The sequence below is a fragment of the Hemicordylus capensis genome, chromosome 3, assembly GCF_027244095.1.
Source record: "Hemicordylus capensis ecotype Gifberg chromosome 3, rHemCap1.1.pri, whole genome shotgun sequence".
NCBI lineage: Eukaryota > Metazoa > Chordata > Lepidosauria > Squamata > Cordylidae > Hemicordylus > Hemicordylus capensis.
The window spans coordinates 357,625,500-357,642,609 of NC_069659.1; the positions used below are offsets into that span (position 1 = coordinate 357,625,500).

The window sequence follows — 17,110 nt, forward strand, 5'->3', positions numbered from 1 at the left end:
CCCGCCTAGATGAAATCCAGAGGAGGGTCTTGTCAGAAGATCCTAAGTGCTGGAGGGGCTCAAATGGGGTGACGTGTTCCCTGAGAGATGCAGGGCCCATCGGGCTTCAAAAGCAAGCAACAGCATCTTGAACTGGACCAGAAACAGCCAATGGCTGTAACGACTCTCACCAGGTTTTACCAAAGAGTCTTGGGGCATTGCCAAGAGGAGACGATGGAGCATAACCCAAGGTAGTGTCACTGGATGCACAAACCAACCAAGCACAATGTTGCAGCAGTGGTGGCTACTATCCAGCAGGGCCCATGTGCCCCACCCATTAGGCCCTTGCCAGACCTTCTGTCCTCTGTGTTGCTGCTCCTGCACGGCTGCTGTGTTGGGATAGGCAGCCACGCTGGTGATGCCCAGGCCTTTGGGAGATGCCCGTCCCCCGCCATGATACAGAAGACGCTGCAGGCTTTCTTACAAGCACAGGGACAACGGCGGGAGTAGTGGCAACCACACCGCTAGATCACCTAGAGGGGATCTGAGGCTGGGGAGAGGCGGAAGTCGCTCTGTACTCTCTGTACCTGAACCAAAGAGTGACGAATTAACAGGCTGCTTTGAGCAAGCTTGCCTTGGGCAATGTCTCCTGAATTTTGAAAGAACTCACAGCCACGCAGCATCCAGTTCTCACCAGCGTTCACACTTGCTTCCACATCACAAACTGAGTTCAATTCTCCAAAAGCAAATCTGTTTTATTTTTAAAGATAACACCTTTATTATTATTATTATTTATGTATTATTATGTATTATTATTGTTAGATAATAATTTATTATTATTTATTATGCAGAGATGAACAATCCCCCCCCTGATCACAGAGCAAACAGTTTTGCTGTTTTTTTAAAATGTTAATGGAGTCCTGATTGAAAATATATTTTTTTCCTTCGCTTGGGGTGTGTGTATTGTTTTCTAAAACGTCGCAACAGGCAAGATCTTCTCATCCTACACAAAGGAAAGGGTTGAGTTCAGAATCTTAGCCGCTACTGGAAGTTCCTGCCTTGCTCAGTTTATCGCTGTCTCAGTGAGGGTTCGCTGGGCGGGATGGGGGCGGAGGGGGGGCTGAGTGGAGGCGGAGACGTTGGATGCGGGGCGGGTGACGGGTCTCTCCGCTATGTTGAGTCCTGGTTGACAACTTTGCCTCCGTTCATGGTGGGTGTCCCTGAACTTTTCCTGGAGCGTCCTTGTTTCTCTCCAATTTCATGCAGGGATGGCTCTCTGTACATGCACACTGGGGAAAACAAAACAAAACAAAGAGACCAGCTGTTAGTACACCGAAGGCTCTCAGCACCATCACAGAAGCACAGATGCACAATGGACGGCAGGCACAAGAAAGGGCCATAGCTCCGTAGTCGAGAGCTTCGTGGGCACAAGATCCCAGCTTCACCGCCTGTAAGCAGCAGCAGGGCAGGGAAAGGAGCTTTTTGAGATCCCTAGGGAAGCAAGTCATAGAAACATAGGGAGCGGCCCCATACTGAGTCAGACCCTTGGTCTATCTAGCTCAGTGTTGTCTACACAGACTGGCAGTGGCTTCGCCAGGGTTGCAGGCAGGAATCTCTCTCTCAGCCCTGTCTTGGAGATGTTGCTAGGGAGCGAACTTGAAACTTCAGATGCTCTTCCCAGAGCGCTGGCTCCATCCCCTGAGGGGAATCTCTTCCAATGCTCACACACCCAGTCTCCCATTCATAGGCAAACCAGGGCACACCCTGCTTAGCTAAGGGGGCCAGTCCTGCTTGCGACCACCAGACTGGCTCTCCTCCCAGCTCCCCTCAGAGTGGACAGCGCTGGGTCAGGTGGGCCAATGGCCTGACAGGGGAGCTTCGTGTGTTCAGATGAATTTGCAAGGCAGCAACTTGCCTGCTAATATTCAAAATTGTATCGGCTTCATTCCAGCCCCGCAAACCACATTTCTCTGCAAAGGATGCAGCTGGGTTTATTCAAACAAGATGTAAAAGGAATGAAGCTGGCAGGCTGGGATCACTGCCTTGGAATTAAACATTAGGAGCCGAGATTAAGTTCATAGACGGGTATCTCTAAAACGGAATTCGAAAAGCAGCATGGGAGAATGTCCGAAATGTTGCCCAAGTTCATATTTGTGTGGGATTTCATTTCCGTTCCCTCAAAGATATGAAAGCCATCATCAACTCCGAGGGCTGAAAGAAGGCCAGAGGTAATCGAGTCCCTCCCTTTCCCCCAAGACAGGCAGTGCAAACGCAGGCACACTGGAAAAAACCAAAACAAAGCCAAGAGGGCAGCCATCAGTATACCAAAGGCTCTCAGCACCAAAGCAGAACATAGGAACATAGGAAGCAACCATATACTGAGTCAGACCTTTGGTCTATCTAGACCAATGGTCTGACTCAGTATATGGCAGCTTCCTATATTCCTATATCTTGCTCAATATTGTCTTCACAGACTGGCAGCAGCGGCTTCTCCAAGGTTGCAGGCAGGAATCTCTCTCAGCCCGATCTTGGAGATGCTGCCAGGGAGGGAACGTGGAACCTTCTGCTCTTCCCAGAGCAGCTCCATCCCCTAAGAAGGGGAAGATCTTGCAGTGCTCACACTTCCAGTCTCCCATTCATAGGCAAACCAGGGCAGGCCCTGCTTAGCAAAGGGGACCAGTCATGCTTGCTGCCACCAGACCAGCTCTCTTCAGTACAACCAGATGCACAAAGGACGGCAGGCATAGCAAAGGGCCACAGCTCCACAGTCGAGACACACTAGCACCCGAGACCCTTCCACACTCGCCTGTGGCCGACTTAAACACACCCGGCCATTTCTAGTGTGCCCAAAGCAAAGAGCTGCTCCATACCCAAGGCGTCTGCCCCACTCAAGGAACTGCTCAGTGAGCTCGGCAGGTGGCTCTCGCAAGTGAATCAAGCTGGAGGGTACCGTCGAAACGGTCTCTCCCCCTCTCCAGATTATCCGCCAACTTTAATTGGGCAAGTTCCTTCTTGATGCTAACCAAAAAGACAGATCCAGTGTGCCACAAAACCTGGGTTTAATTGTCACCAACACTGAATCCTAGAAGTGCCTCTGAGCATGTGCACGATACATTTCCCCCCTTGCTGAGTAAACACTGTCTTCTAGGGCATCTGCCAGCCCCAACACCCCTCATTTGTAGAAAACCACCACTGAGCAAAGGACACACACACTCAACCTACCCTCGACAAAACCTTCTTACAAGAAAAGAGGCCTCTGGAAATATTGGAGGGTGGGGGAACAGGGCTGCCTCCTCACGCCCTCCTGCAGGAGTCACCTTCGTCCCTCTGGCAGACTGCTCTGCTCCTGGCCCAAGCAAGCTCCAAGTCCTCCAGGCCTCGCCAAGGCACTGTGGCCAAGGCAGGGGGGTTCTGCTCTTCTGGGTCATGTCTCAACTTGAAGCAGGAGAAACTTGTTTCAACTTGAGAGATTTCAAGAGGAGAGCTGGTCTTGTGGCAGCCAGCAGGACTGGTCCCCTTAGCTAAGCAGGATCCACCCTGGTTGCAGATGAATGGGAGACTGGAAGTGTGAGCAGAACTGGAAGAGATTCCCCTCAGGAGGGGATGGAGCCGCTCTGGGAAGAGCATCTAGGTTCTAAGTTCCCTCCCTGGCAGCATCTCCCAAGAGAGGGCTGAGAAAGAGACTCCTGCCTGCAACCTTGGAGAAGCCGCTGCCAGTCTGTGAAGACAATACTGAGCTAGAGGGACCAGTGGTCTGACTCAGTATAGGGCAGCTTCTTATGTTCCCAAGGCAGGGAAAGCAAAGGAGCAGCAGGCTGGTCGGTGGTGGCAGCAGCAGCACCGTTGTTCTTGGCACAAAGGCAGCAGGCTATGAAGAGATCAGGAAGGTCACCTGGACTTCCATTTCGTATCAGCCCCGCACAACAGTGGCTGCAGCTGAGGTGCCCGGAGGCTGGCTGGGGAGCGCCCCAGGGACCAGGCTTGCCTGTGATCTCCACTGTCTGCAGCTGAAACACCATTCAGTGCTTCTAGCTTTGAGCCCAAGTGCTTGCCTCTGGGCATACAGCCAGGCCCAGGGGCGGGGAGAGAAATCCCGATCAGCTCCAGAACCAGCAGCGCTTTTACTTCCAGTCCCACTCCAGGTCCGGCCTGGCTCCGTGGTGAAGCAGCTGCTTGGCACGCAGACAGCTCCAGCCTCAACTCCTGACAGCATCCCCAGCAGCAGGGATCTCAGGTCACCAGCACTGCTGCCCGCTGGAGGGGTCACCTTCATGTCACCTGCTGCTCCTCAGATCTGCAGGTGCCATTTCCTGAGACCGACTGTCAGCCGCCTTAAGACCGTGAGCACTGTGTTGGGCTCAGCCTCTGAAGGTCCTCAGTTCAAGTCTCGGAGGAAGAGCACCTCGCTTCGCAAGCAGAAGGTCCCAGGTGCAAGCTAGGACTGGGAAATATCTACCCGAGACCTTGGCGAGCTGCTGCCTGTCAGGGTTGGCAGTACTGGGCGGGATGGACCAGGGGTCCAACTTCCTAGGCAACCGGACTGCCTTTCATTGGCCCTATTCAGAGATGGTGTTGTACATACTTGCAGGAATCTCTATCCACCTGCCAGCCACTCTTCCTTCTGGGATCAGTATCCCTCCCCCCCCCCACCCGCTGCCCACACCCCAAATGGGTCCTGAGCAAGATCTTGTATCACAAGCAGAGTTGTGGAGTTTAGTTCCTTCGGGGGAGACACACATATTGTGTGCCCCGGGACCCTTGCACTCCCCCAGGACAGGCAGTTTACCCTCCACTCCCGGTGAGCAAGCAGTGCATCAATGTATGGGGAACTGAGCGGGGGTGGGGGGGCAGCCGTCAGCGACACAGCGAGGAGGAGGAAGGGCTTGTCATTAGCGCATGAAATGTGCACAGGAGGGACTCACTCAGATGCCTGTTGCAGCGGACTCCTCTAATAAACCGCACTGGTGACGCTACAGACCCCTGCTTGATCCTTGCATGAAGAGGAGAAGCCGCTGCTGCTGCTGCCAGTCAGTGCAGGCAAGACTGAGCTAGAGGGACCAAGGGTCTGACTCGGTAGGAGGCAGCTCCCTTGGAGTGCAAACGCCCCTTGGAAACAAGCAGCAGGGCTGGGGGGTGGGGAGGCCTTGGCTCCTGGGCTCTGGGCTCTGCCCTGCAGTCAGTTCCCTTGCTGGCCTCGGCATGCTCTGGGGTGCCTGTGCTTCTGCCCGGGCAGGGCGTTGAGTGCTGGGCCTCTTGCCGCTGTGCAGCTGCCTCCCGCCACAACCCCTGCTGCCGCCGCCGCTGCAGACTGACTGCGAGCTCCCCCACACGTCCGCCTTGGCTCTGCCTCCTCCTGCGTGCCCCCCCCCTTCCTGGCTCTCCCAGTCCAGGGCTGGTCCCAAGGCAGACTCTGCTCCACTGGCCAGTACCGAGCACTTGCTGCCTGCCGGGTGTCGGGACCCCTGCAAGAAATGCTGGGGAAATCCCTGCCCGAGACCGGTGTTCCTCTCACAGGGGTTCCCAGAGCTTGTTGACTACAACTCCCAGAATCCCCAGCTGCAATGGCCTTTGCTTGGGGTTTATGGGAGTTGTAGTCAGGGAGAGGAGAGCTGCTCTTCAAGTAGCAAGCTTGACTTGTCCCCTTAGCTAAGCGGGGTCAGCCCTGGTTGCATATGAATGGGAGACTAGTTGTGTGAGCACTGCGAGAGATTCCCCTGAAGGGGTGGAGGCGCTCTGGGAGGGGCATCTAGGTTCCCAGTTCCCTCCCTGGCAGCAGCATCTCCAACGAGATCGGGCTGGGAGAGAGACTCCTGCCTGCCACCTTGGAGAAGCCGCTGCCGGTCTGTGCTAGGTAGACCAAGGGTCTGACTCAGTATGTGGCAGCTTCCTCTGTCAACCTCTCTGGGAATCCCTGTGAGAGGGACCCGAGACCCTGGGGAGCTGCTGCCCGTCCGTGCAGACCGCACTGAATAGGGCTCTTGTCTCACAGAGACACAGCAGAATCTTGCCAGCTTTGGGTGGCAGCTGTGGCACTGCTGCTCCAAGCCAGGAGCACTGCCGGCACTGTGTCACAGCCAGGGACTCGGTCTCCAGCCGGGAGTTGTGGCAGACCCGCAGCCTGTGAAGGTTCGCACTTCCCCGTGCCAGATTAGCACAGGCCTATGTGGAGCTACCGGCTGCTGAGTCGGAGCCTTGGTTCAGCTAGCCCAGGCCTGTCCGCTCTCCAGAATCTCCGGCAGAGAGAGGCCTTTCCCAGCTGTGTGTAGCTGGAGCTGTCAGGGCCTGACCCTGGGCGCTGCTGCATGCAAAGCTGGTGCCCTCCTGCTACGGTGCCACGGCCCCTGCCTGGACACAGGCCTCCGCGGTCTTCTCTGCCTGACCAGTCAAGGGACAGAACTCCATTACACACGTATCCCTGCATGAAGATAAACGCCGGCAACGAGATCCCTGCTGCACCCGAAGCACAACTTGATGGATTGTGGCAAGAGCTTCCACAATGCAGAAGCGGCTCCACGCAGCGCCGGGAGCGGACTAGAAAGTGTGGCATGTCCATGTCCAAAGATGCTGCAGCTGCCGGGATGGCTGGAGTTGTTCTGTAACCACCAGAAAGTGGCATCTGACCCACAGGCCGTCCAACACACCCCAATTCGTCCAGCAGGCTCGAAACACGATGCTTCCCATCTGCAGCGGCCACACTTTCCCAGATACGGCGACCTTCCTCGCAGGGTGGTTTCGATGGCAAAGGCAAAGCCCTTGCGAGAGCAGCTAAGCCCCAGGGCAGGCAAAGCATCCGTGGCAAACCAGGGCAAAGGCAGCTGTGCTCGGAGGGGAACGAGGCTGCTGCACCGTCACGGAGAGGGAAGGGACGCAGGCTGTGAAGGGCAGAGCGCAGGGAGGCCAGCCGGGCAGCCAGGGACCCCGCGTCCGCTGCAATTTCCTCGAGGCCCCCCCCCTCTGGGAATGAATCCCCCCCAACAGGAATGCTGGCTAAGATGGATGGTTGCCCACAATGGTGTCTGACCCTCCGGGAGGCCAGAACAACTTGCAGCGCCATGTGGGCGTTGCGGCAACGACCTTGAGGAGGCAGCAGAAGGTGGGTTCATGCAGGCCAGTTTGCAGGCAATCTGGGCAACGTGTGCGCACCCCTCCCCCCCCCGCCACTGCCATCTGTCTAAGGGGATTTCGCAGAGACCCCATCGCTGTCTCCTGGACAGAGATGCCCACAGCCAATTTATCATAGATGTCAGGAGAAAGGGGAGGGAGGGGGAGTGTCATCCTTCTAGCAGAAGGACAAAAGGGCCGTGTGAGCAGAGCAGCGATTGGCTCAGCCCCTTGCGACGGAGGCAGATTGAGGCCAACTTTCCGGCTTACAGAAAAGCTCTTCCTAACAAACAGCACATGCCTCTCCAAAGCATCAGCTGCCTCCTTTCCTCTCTGCCTTTGGCCAGACCTGCACAGAGTTTTCCTGGCACTCCACTTCTTGGAGGTGGGGGAACCCACCCCTGTTTCCTCTAAGGCATGCGCACGTGTGTGCACTCACAAGTTTTTGGGTGTCCGCTCAGTTCATTTTAGATCCCGCTCAGGTTGAAGCAGGAAGGCCCCACTCTGAACGCACATGGTGCGCACACACTGTCTGGATACTGCCACCCGGGACAAAACTCATTCCGCACACAGATGAAAAAAATTAGAGGGACCACTGGAACCCACCAGCCCGTACAAGATCTGGCTTTCAGCATCATTGAGAAGCTGTGTGAAGTGCAGCCTCTGGGCTGCCATGCGCTGATTGCCCCAACAATCGCCTGGTGCTCCCGATGGCCATGTGACTAGGCCTTCGGAGGCACAACTCTAGCCACACCCCTACTCTGTCCTGTGGCCCCCAAGTCACACCCGGACCTTAGCAGAGACCTATGCAGAGTCCTACCAGCTTTGACTCTTTCTGTGGTTTCTTGGTGGTTCTCATCACTGGTTTCAGATGTTGTTTCACCAGAACAATTGTGTTTTACATAAGCCACCACTGGGTTCCTTCCAGATCAAAAAGTGGAGTGGGAGTTTAAATAAATAAAATTTTTAAAAGCTGTTACTTTTTATTTATTTGTTTATTTTTTAACATTTATATCCCGCTCTTCCTCCAAGGAGCCCAGAGCGGTGTACTACATACTCAGGTTTCTCCTCACAAGAACCCTGTGAAGTAGGTTAGGCTGAGAGAGAAGTGACTGGCCCAGAGTCACCCAGCAAGTCTCATGGCTGAACGGGGATTTGAACTCGGGTCTCCCCGGCCCTACTCCAGCACTCTAACCACTACACCACGCTTGTGATTTATTATTGACTTGACAGTTGAACTAACGACCATGTTGACTCAACTTCTAACCAACTTATTTCTTTTTCTATGTAAACCGTATTGTGAGCTTTTTTTTGACAAAACACTGTATATCTAAATATTAATGATGATGATAACAACTTCATGATAGGAATTGCCTCTGGTCTCCAGCTGCTTTTTCTGTTTGGCCTTCTCTTCCCTAAGTGAGCTCCGTATGCATCATGCAACCCTGGAGCTGATACTGCAAACCTCGTATTTCAAAGACGGCTAAGAGATGATCACATTCAAAAGGCATCATGAGTGGAGCCTTGCCGCTCTCCTCAGTTTTCCACCTTTAAGTGTCAAGGTGGTTTGGAACATGATGCGAGTGCGTGTGTGTCAGATGCCACAAAGACCTAAGGCCGGCCAGAGACGTGTCAGGCTCCTACTCTAGAGCAAAGGCTCTCACCCTACGGATGCAGCCACCTCTTGGAACAAGCCGTCTTTCTAACTCTGGAGCTCCTGCACTGAGAAGGGGCTTGCCTAGCTGGCCCCTCCAACTCCTGGCTGCCTTGGCCTCTGTAGGCGGGGGGGGGGGAGCAAGACCGCCCCAGAAGTCACAGCCTCCCGGACCAAGTTCAGGAGTGGAGCACAGCCCGGGTCACGAGGTCATGGCTGCTCCTGCCGTGCAATTCTTCCCACAGGCATTTCCCATGTACTGTTCCTGATAAATCTCTTGCCTTTCCAGACTGACCCAAATAGGAACATAGGAAGCGCCATATACTGAGTCAGACCATTGGTCTATCTAGCTTAGTATTGTCTTCACAGAGTGGCAGCGGCTTCTGCTCTTCCCAGAGTGGCGGCTCCATCCCTGAGGGGAAGATCTTGCAATGCTCACACATCAAGTCTCCCATTCAGATGCAACCAGGGCAGACCCTGCTTAGCTACAGGGACAAGTCATGCTTGCTTCCACAAGACCAGCTAATGCCCTCTGTGGTTCTTAAAAAGAGAAACTGAATGTACTTGATTGTTTAGAAGTTCTGCATTTGTAGGGCTGGTGAACCTGAAGATCTGAGACTTCATCATTCATACGGTCCTACTTCTGCAAATAAGGCGACAAAAAGCCAGTCCACTACCCCTGCTGTTAGAAAGTTGTGATTAAAGGTAAAGGTAAAGTGCTGTCGAGTCAGATCCTGGTGACCACAGAGCCCTGTGGTTGTCTTTGGTAGAATATAGGAGGGGTTACCATTGCCCCCTCCCACACAGTATGAGATGATGATGCCTTTCAGCATCTTCCAATATCACTACAGCATCTGGGGCTTTTTAGAAGAGGCAACTACGGGGAGACATGATTGAGGTGTATACAATTATGCATGGAGTACAGAGAGGGGGCAGAGAAATTTTTTCCTCCCTCTTTTTTTATACACCTCAATCATGTCTCCCCTTAGTTGCCTCTTTTCCAAACTAAAAAGCCCCAGGTGCTGCAGCCCTGCCTCATAAGGAAGGTGCTCCCGGCCCCTGATCATTTTGGTTGCCCTCTTCTGCACCTTTTCCAGTTCTACAATGTCCTTCTTAAGATACGGTGACCAGAATTGTACGCAGTACTCCAGGTGAGGCCGCACCATCGTTTTGTATAAGGCCATTATAATATTAGCAGTTTTATTTTCAATCCCCTTCCTAATGATCCCTAGCATGGAATTGGCCTTTTTCACAGCTGCCACACATTGCGTCGACACTTTCAACAAGCTGTCCACCACGACCCCAAGATCCCTCTCCTGGTCAGTCACCGACAGCTCAGATCCCATCAGCGTACACTTGAAGTTGGGGTTTTTCATCCCAATGTGCATCACTTTACACTTGCCAACATTGAATGAAGAGCATTTGCCACTTTGTCGTCCATTCACCCAGATTGGAGAGATCCTTTTTGAGCTCCTCACAATCCGTTTTGGATTTCACTACCCTAAATAGTCTAGTGTCATCTGCAAATCTGGCCACCTCGCTGCTTACTCCAACTTCTAGATCATTTATGAATAAATTAAAAACAACAACCAACAACAAGAAATATTTATAAACTGGTTTTCAACAAAAGGTTCCAAAGCGGTTTACATAGCGAAATAAATAAATAGATAAGATGGCTCCCTGTCCCCAAAGGGCTCACCATCTAAAAAGAAACATAACCTCCATAACATTGCTGGCGGTCCCGTGCTGGGGCTGGAGAGGGCCAGTTACTCCCCCCCTGCTCAATCAAGAGAATCGCCATATAAAAAAGGTGCCTCTTTGCCCAGTCCCAGCACCGATCCCTGGTGGAGGTGGACCCCTCTTTCTGCCTCCCTCCATTGTGCAAACTGTCCATTTATTCCTCTTCTCATCGCCAGGTGCAGAGGTAACAACAGGAAAGCCTGGTTTCCCACTTGGACAACAAGCCTCGAAGAACCCCAGGCTCTCCCTCTCCCTCCCATTTGCCCTTTAAGACAAAACGAGGCTGTTCTCACAAGCAGCCAAGACCAGGCTGGGCTGCCTGCGGGGACCCCTGGGAAGTGCACGGATCCTGGCAGCGCCTCGGCGGCAAACCCGGCTAAGGATCCGGGCGCTTCTAGGAGGTGAAGGGAGTGAGCGCTCCCTTTGACCCGCTCAGTTGATTGTGTGCCAGTGCAGACTGCTTTCAGCCGGTACTGAAGCACTGACAGGCACCTGCCCATTGCTGGATCCCCCTGTGCACTCGTGTGGTGGATTGTGGGATTTCCGTGGGCCCGGACAACAAGTCCCAGAGCGACCAGCCCTGCTCCACGCTGCACAGAGCAGGGCTGATCGTGTGGAGGCCTCCATGGGAGGTCCACAATGGAGGGAAGGCAAGGCTTGGGAAGCCCCCCCCGCCCATCCCCTGCCCTGCCCGGGAGGTGGTGTGACTAGCCCCAACATGAACCTGGGGGACTGTCGTTTCACTAACTAGAATGAGATTGGCTTGGTCCTTGTTTTAAGTCCTAGCTGACACGTGTAAATAGACAGACCAGCCTCCTCTTGCCCTCCAGCTCGACCCCCCCCTTGCCTAGTCAGGGGCGCTTCCCTGAATGGAGGGCCACAAGAGAGTCTTCAAAGGTGCCCTACAGTGACTCACATGCACATCACTGGAGTCAGAGTGATGTGTGCACAAATGGCGAAGAAGAGGCTAAGGGGCTTTTAGTGGGGTTACCAGACTTATTTACTCAGAAGTCCCCCCCCGCCCAGCACAACACAATGTCTGTAGTGTCAGGGCAACCTGATACTTGGACAAAATTGAAGTTGCTGGTGAGTTCAGCTGGCTTCCGCTCACCTTACTTGTGAAATGACACACACACCCCCGGTTGCTGCCTGAGAACAGAGTGGAGAAGTATGTGCGTGCGTGCACAGGTGAGCAAAAGGGAGATTTCAGCTCAGTTTCACACTGACTGGCAGCAACTCTTCAAGATCCCCAGCAGAGATCTTTCCCAGGCCATCCCCAAGGAGGTGAGTGCAGATGATAGGATACGGTTGTAATTAGCATTCCTCTTTCTCCCCCCATCCTGGCTTTAGATTAATAGAATCCCTGCACTTTTTGGGACCAGACCCGCAGGAGTGACAGCCAAGCCCCTCTTTCCAAAACAGGATCAACCTCTATCAGAGGTGCACCTAGGTGATTTTGGAGCCTGGACCTAAAGGCCTTAGGAGCGCCCCCCCCCCGCTCCCCTCCAAATTAAGCATCATCCTGCTTGGCCGAGTGACCACACCACCCGGGAGAGACTAAAGAGGATTTGGGGGCCCCCAGGGGCTGTGGAAGCCCTGGACCTTGGCCCCGAAGTCCAGGGTAAGGGCGCCTCTGCCCTCTACAACAGAACAGTCCAAGCCACAATGTGCCACAGACCAAGAGAAGGACCGAACAAGAAGAAGCACACCGAAGGTGCTTGCGGAGCAAATGAACCTTAGGTGACTCAAGTAAGTGAGCCCAGATGCGTGCTGCTGAGGAAGGCCCACGAGCCTCAGGGCCACTAACCAGTCCCACTTGACTCAGGCCCTGCCAACATCCACACCAGCCACGAATCTCCCCACCTCATGCAGAGAAGACACACACAGGAGCGCCCCTTACCTTCGATGGGTTTTGGTACAAAATGTGAGGAAGCCTTGGTCTTTTTCACCCGATTGCCCTTCATAATCTGCCCTTCTTTATTGAGTCCCAAGAACCAGGCTCTTCCCGATTCCTGCTGCCGGTACAGCGTGGAGGAATAGATAACATAGTAGTTTTCAAAGACGGACTCCTTGAATTTGCACTCTGGTGTGAAAATGTCCTGCAGCGAGCAAGAGAGAGAACAAAAGGCAAGTCGAGATTAATCCAAAGTCCCTTAAAAGCAAAGAAATCCTCCGTGTGCCTCTCAGTCTCATCTCTTGAATGAAAAGGAAATCAAGCGAAGGCAGGGGAGGAACAGCAGCCTCCAAGGGAAGGCGCTCAGAGCACAGCACCCAGCAAGAGCCCGGCCCTGCAGGGGACGGAAGGCCCCGTTTCCAACACGGGTCAGCCAGAGGCCTCCAGAATCTCCCAAGCAGGGTCCTCCAAGGTCTGCTGCCTTCCTGGAAACGACTCTCCTCCATGACTTTGCCTCATCCCCCGTGGCAAAGCCTTCTCAGCTGGGGACCCTTGGCACCCTCAGTTCTGCTGAAAGGTTTCAACATCGGGGTCCCCAGAGTGGGGTCCCCAAGGCTCACTGCCTGTGCCTCCCTCCAAGTCCTTTCCCTTTGTTGGACTTGAGGAGAGGCAGGGATTCCTCTCAGGTGGAAGCTGCCTCCTACCGAGTCAGACCCTGGGTCCACCTAGCTCAGAACTGCCTACATGGCAGGAGGTGACAAGGCAACAGCTCTCCAAGGCTACAGGCAGGAATCTCTCCCAGGCCTACCTGGAGAGGCTGCCAGGGAGTGAGCCTGGGAGCTTCTGCAGCAAGCAAGCAAGCAAGCAAGCAAGCAAGCAAGCAAGCAAGCGTGTGCTTTCTTCTCCTGAGCGACAGCCTCATCTCCTAAGCGGAATCTCTTGCAGCAGTCACTTGTAGCCACCCATCCAAATGCAAACCAAGGTGGGCCCTGCTTAGCAAAAGGGACCATTCAGGCTCGCTGCTGCAGGACCGGCTCTCCTTCCCAGCGGGGAGAAACCACAGGAGAGTCTCTTGCCGCTCCTGCCTCTCTCCAAACACCCATGTGACGGAGTGCTGGCGAGCGGGGAGGGAGAGGGAGGTGTGCGGAGGAAAGGGACGGAAAAGAAAACGGCCAGCACCAGCATCATGCCCTCCCACCAAGCAGTGGTGCGGCCACACTTGGAACCCTGTGGGCCAGTTCAGGCTGCTCATCTCCAAGGAGGTGCTGTCGATGGAGAGAAGGTGCAGAGGCAGAACCGGAGATGAACAGGGCTCAAGGGCTTGGGGCGTTTCAGTTGGGACAAAGAGCAACCGAGGGGCTGTGGGCATCGCTGAGAGTTCACACATCATGCCTGACGCAGAGGTGGCGAAAGGAGAGCACCCTCCCCCCCCCCACTTAATGCGCTTCATTATTTATTTATTTATTTAGCACATTTATATACTGCTCTACACACACAAAACGTCCCTGGGCGGTTCACAGTACAAAACCATTAAAACATTGACACAATTAAAACAACTGGAAATACAATCAACACTTTAAAACCGAAGCTTTAAAACTAAAATCCTGACTAAACAGGTATGTTTGTAGGTCCTTCTTAAAAACATTCGGCGGCGGCGGGGGGGGGGACACCCCTCATTTCATTAGGTCTTCCAGAGTCCCGTTTGGGGCACCCAATGAAACTGATTCCAGCAGCAGATTCCAGACCGGCAAAACGGAGTCCTCCTTCTCTGCACAGCAAGGACTCCGTTTATGGAATCTGCTGCCAGAAGGAGTGGATCGGGCCCCTGGCTCCAACGGCCTTCCAAGGGAATGAGACAAATCCACACAAGTAGAAAGGCCTGCCCGTGGCCACCATGAGAGCGAAATGGAAACGCCATGTTTAGAGGCAGTTTCCCTGGGCATACCAGTTGCTGGGGTAGAGGGCTGTCATTAGGAGCGAGCTGTCCTTACACCAATCATTACACTGGGACATCAGATGCACATCGGTTTCCGGTTTGGGCTCTGACCACCCAGTACCACCAGCATCATGGCTGGAAACAGGACGTGGGACTTGACAGACCTCGGGCCGGACCCAGCAGCAGGGCTCTCCTGGCCCTCTCTGGGCTTCCTGCCAGAAGGCTAGGGCTCCACGCCCCAGTGAGGGGAGCAGTGGGTACCCAAGAGCAGCCTCCCCGCATGGGCTCAGGCTGCTGTGCCTGCAAAGCAGAGCTCCTGCCTGCCTGCCTGCCTGCCTGGGCATCTGGCTCACCACGGACACAGGGTTTTTCAACTGATTGATCACCTGCTGTCTAATCCATCCGCTCACTAATGGACGGAATCAGGCCTCAGCACATTGTCTTTGGCGCTTTTCAGACAAGGGCTGTCGGTGGGGAGGGCTGGTCGCATGCTCGTGTGCCCCCCTCTCCCATGCTCCGTGAACGCGCAGGTCTGTCTCCTGAAAAGGCCGGCGGCGGTGGCAACACAAGCAGCCATTCCTTGGGTGTGGGCAGGCTGGGCCACTGCACACTTCTGTGGAGCGACGCTTCCCTAAAAGCCTGACGGCACCCAGAGAGCCCTCGCCTCAAAGAGAAGATGGGGCCCAAGAAATGTGTGTGCGTGTGCACAGGCAGACACACACACGCTCAGACAGGGAATCATATACCCAGAGTGTCCCTGAGAGATGCTTGTCCACCAACTCTAATGGAATCCCACCCTGGAAGGCCCTTCTACTGTAGGCTGGTTCTCACGACCATCACTAGGGTAAGACAAGCATCCCGCCCAGGTTTGGGAGCTGAGCATGCTCCCATTTTGTGATCAGGTGTGAGTAAAAACAAGAAGTTGTGTAGCCCTGGAATAGTCGAGGACAAAAGGAAAACAACCAGTAATGGTGCAGCAGAAAACTTCCTTTTAAAATTATTCTGATTATTTTAGGAAATAGCTCAATACATTTCAAGCTTTCCAGCCATTTTTCTTTCAAAAGATGTACAATAGAAACATATTGTGCATATTGTTTCCACGGACAGAATGCATTCAGTGCTATGTACACACAGTACTAATTTATTTTTTATTCCTTTTGTATATTTTGCATTGTTCTATGCACCTAGTATAGAGTGCACTGCAGAAAATGGAAATGTGAGCAATTACTCCATTTTAGTGTGTCCATTTGTACTTTCCTGCAACTGACTGCTGCGCTTCTCTTGTCTCTGAATGTTGATAGGACGGGGACAGATGCGCAGGGTTGTCGACCAAGTAAGCATTTTTAATCAATTGACTGAAAACACTGGACAGTATCAGCCCCTTCCGCAGATGCACAGCTCTCTGCCAGCTGCCACCTTGACTGGAACCCCTGACTCTCTCGGTCCAGCCTTGTTGGTTTCTGGGGTCCCTGCGCCATCAAGGGTGTGTGTGTGTGGCAGAGAGGCAAGAGGAGACCCTTCTGCTCAAAAGACCCAGTGGTGGTTTTTCTTAATCTCACAAAACTGCTTCCAGTGATTAACTGCATAGATTTGCCATGCGAAGCCTTCAGTGTTCTCTGCTCTGCACACTCCAGTGCCTCCTCCTGGATTTTCTGTGGGGTGCAACAACTGCACAGCACCCCAGGCCCCATCTCGGAGGGCCCAAACATGCAAGCCTCTGGATGCTGAAAAACCTCCCTCTGCTCACCTCCCTGCTGCTGCCCACATTCTCACTGCTCCCCACAAGCTGCTCTCCATTTTGCCTGTTCCTCCCCACAAGCTCCCCACGCTCTTGCAGCAGGCACAACGTACAGTTTTGGAATATGCTCCCTGCTAAAAGAAGAGCATCTCCTTCTCTGTATGTTTTCGGGAAGACCCTCAAGACTCTTCTGTTCTTGCATGCTTTTAATTAGAATTAATTTTAATAATGTTAATAATTTGTTTTATATTGTTTTCATTGTGCTTTATGTATTTTAATCTGTGATTTTTAATATTCAGATTTGCACACTGCCTAGAGATGTATATATCAGGCGGTATAAACATATGATATATAGATAAATAAACAGCTGATCTTCCAGGAAGGAAAAAAGCTACGGCGAAAGCATGGGCTGAAGGCTCCTAGCAGAAGCCGGGTCGGCCTGGGCCTAGCCAGTGGCCCTGGATGGGGGGCCACCTGGGGACCTCGTCTGGGTCACCTTGAGTGCCGTGATGGGACAAAGGCAGGAGAGAAACACAATACACTGGGAAGGGCAGGATCACTGCAGGGCCGGGGGCGGGGGGGACAGCTGGAACTCCTGTTCCCCAATGATCAGGTCAGCCTTATGGGAGGGCCTGCTGGATGATCCACAGGCAAGTCCTCTTGGTCTCTGTTCGGTACAGACCAGCTGGAGCTTCTAAAAACACCTTCTTGTGAGCTCAATTCAGTCGACCCAAATTCGTATTATTCTTTTTTATTTTTAAGCTGCCCTTCCTCACTTCAGAGGAGTTCAGAGTGGTGCACGTTGTTTCTGCCTTCTTTTACCCTCACAACAACCCTCTGAGGTAGCTTGGATTGAGAGACAGTGGCTGGCCCAAGGTTACCCAGTGAACTTTACGAGTGATCAGGATTTGCACTCAGGACACCCCAGTATTAGCCTAAGTCTCTTAGGGCACTACTGGCTCTCCACTACAGACCGTCGCTGACCCTGGGTAAGTTCTTTTAAAAGCGGAGAGACTACTCAGTTTCAACCACATAATCACTGCTGGGACACTCAGGATCTCTTCCCTT

General features: G+C 53.4%; 1 protein-coding gene across 4 annotated transcripts in view; it reads right to left on the reverse strand.

The window, feature by feature from the left end:
* Positions 1–713: 713 nt before the first annotated feature.
* FGF12 (fibroblast growth factor 12) overlaps positions 714–17,110 on the reverse strand; it is a 286,268-nt gene continuing 269,871 nt past the window's right edge. For all 4 annotated transcript variants that reach the window (XM_053312084.1, XM_053312083.1, XM_053312081.1 and 1 more), the window contains 2 exons: positions 12,375–12,573; positions 714–1,268 (listed from right to left, as the gene is read on the reverse strand). In XM_053312084.1, the coding sequence (XP_053168059.1) occupies positions 1,150–1,268; positions 12,375–12,573 (318 nt within the window). In that variant the 3' untranslated portion in view covers positions 714–1,149. The remainder of the gene's footprint in view (positions 1,269–12,374; positions 12,574–17,110) is intronic.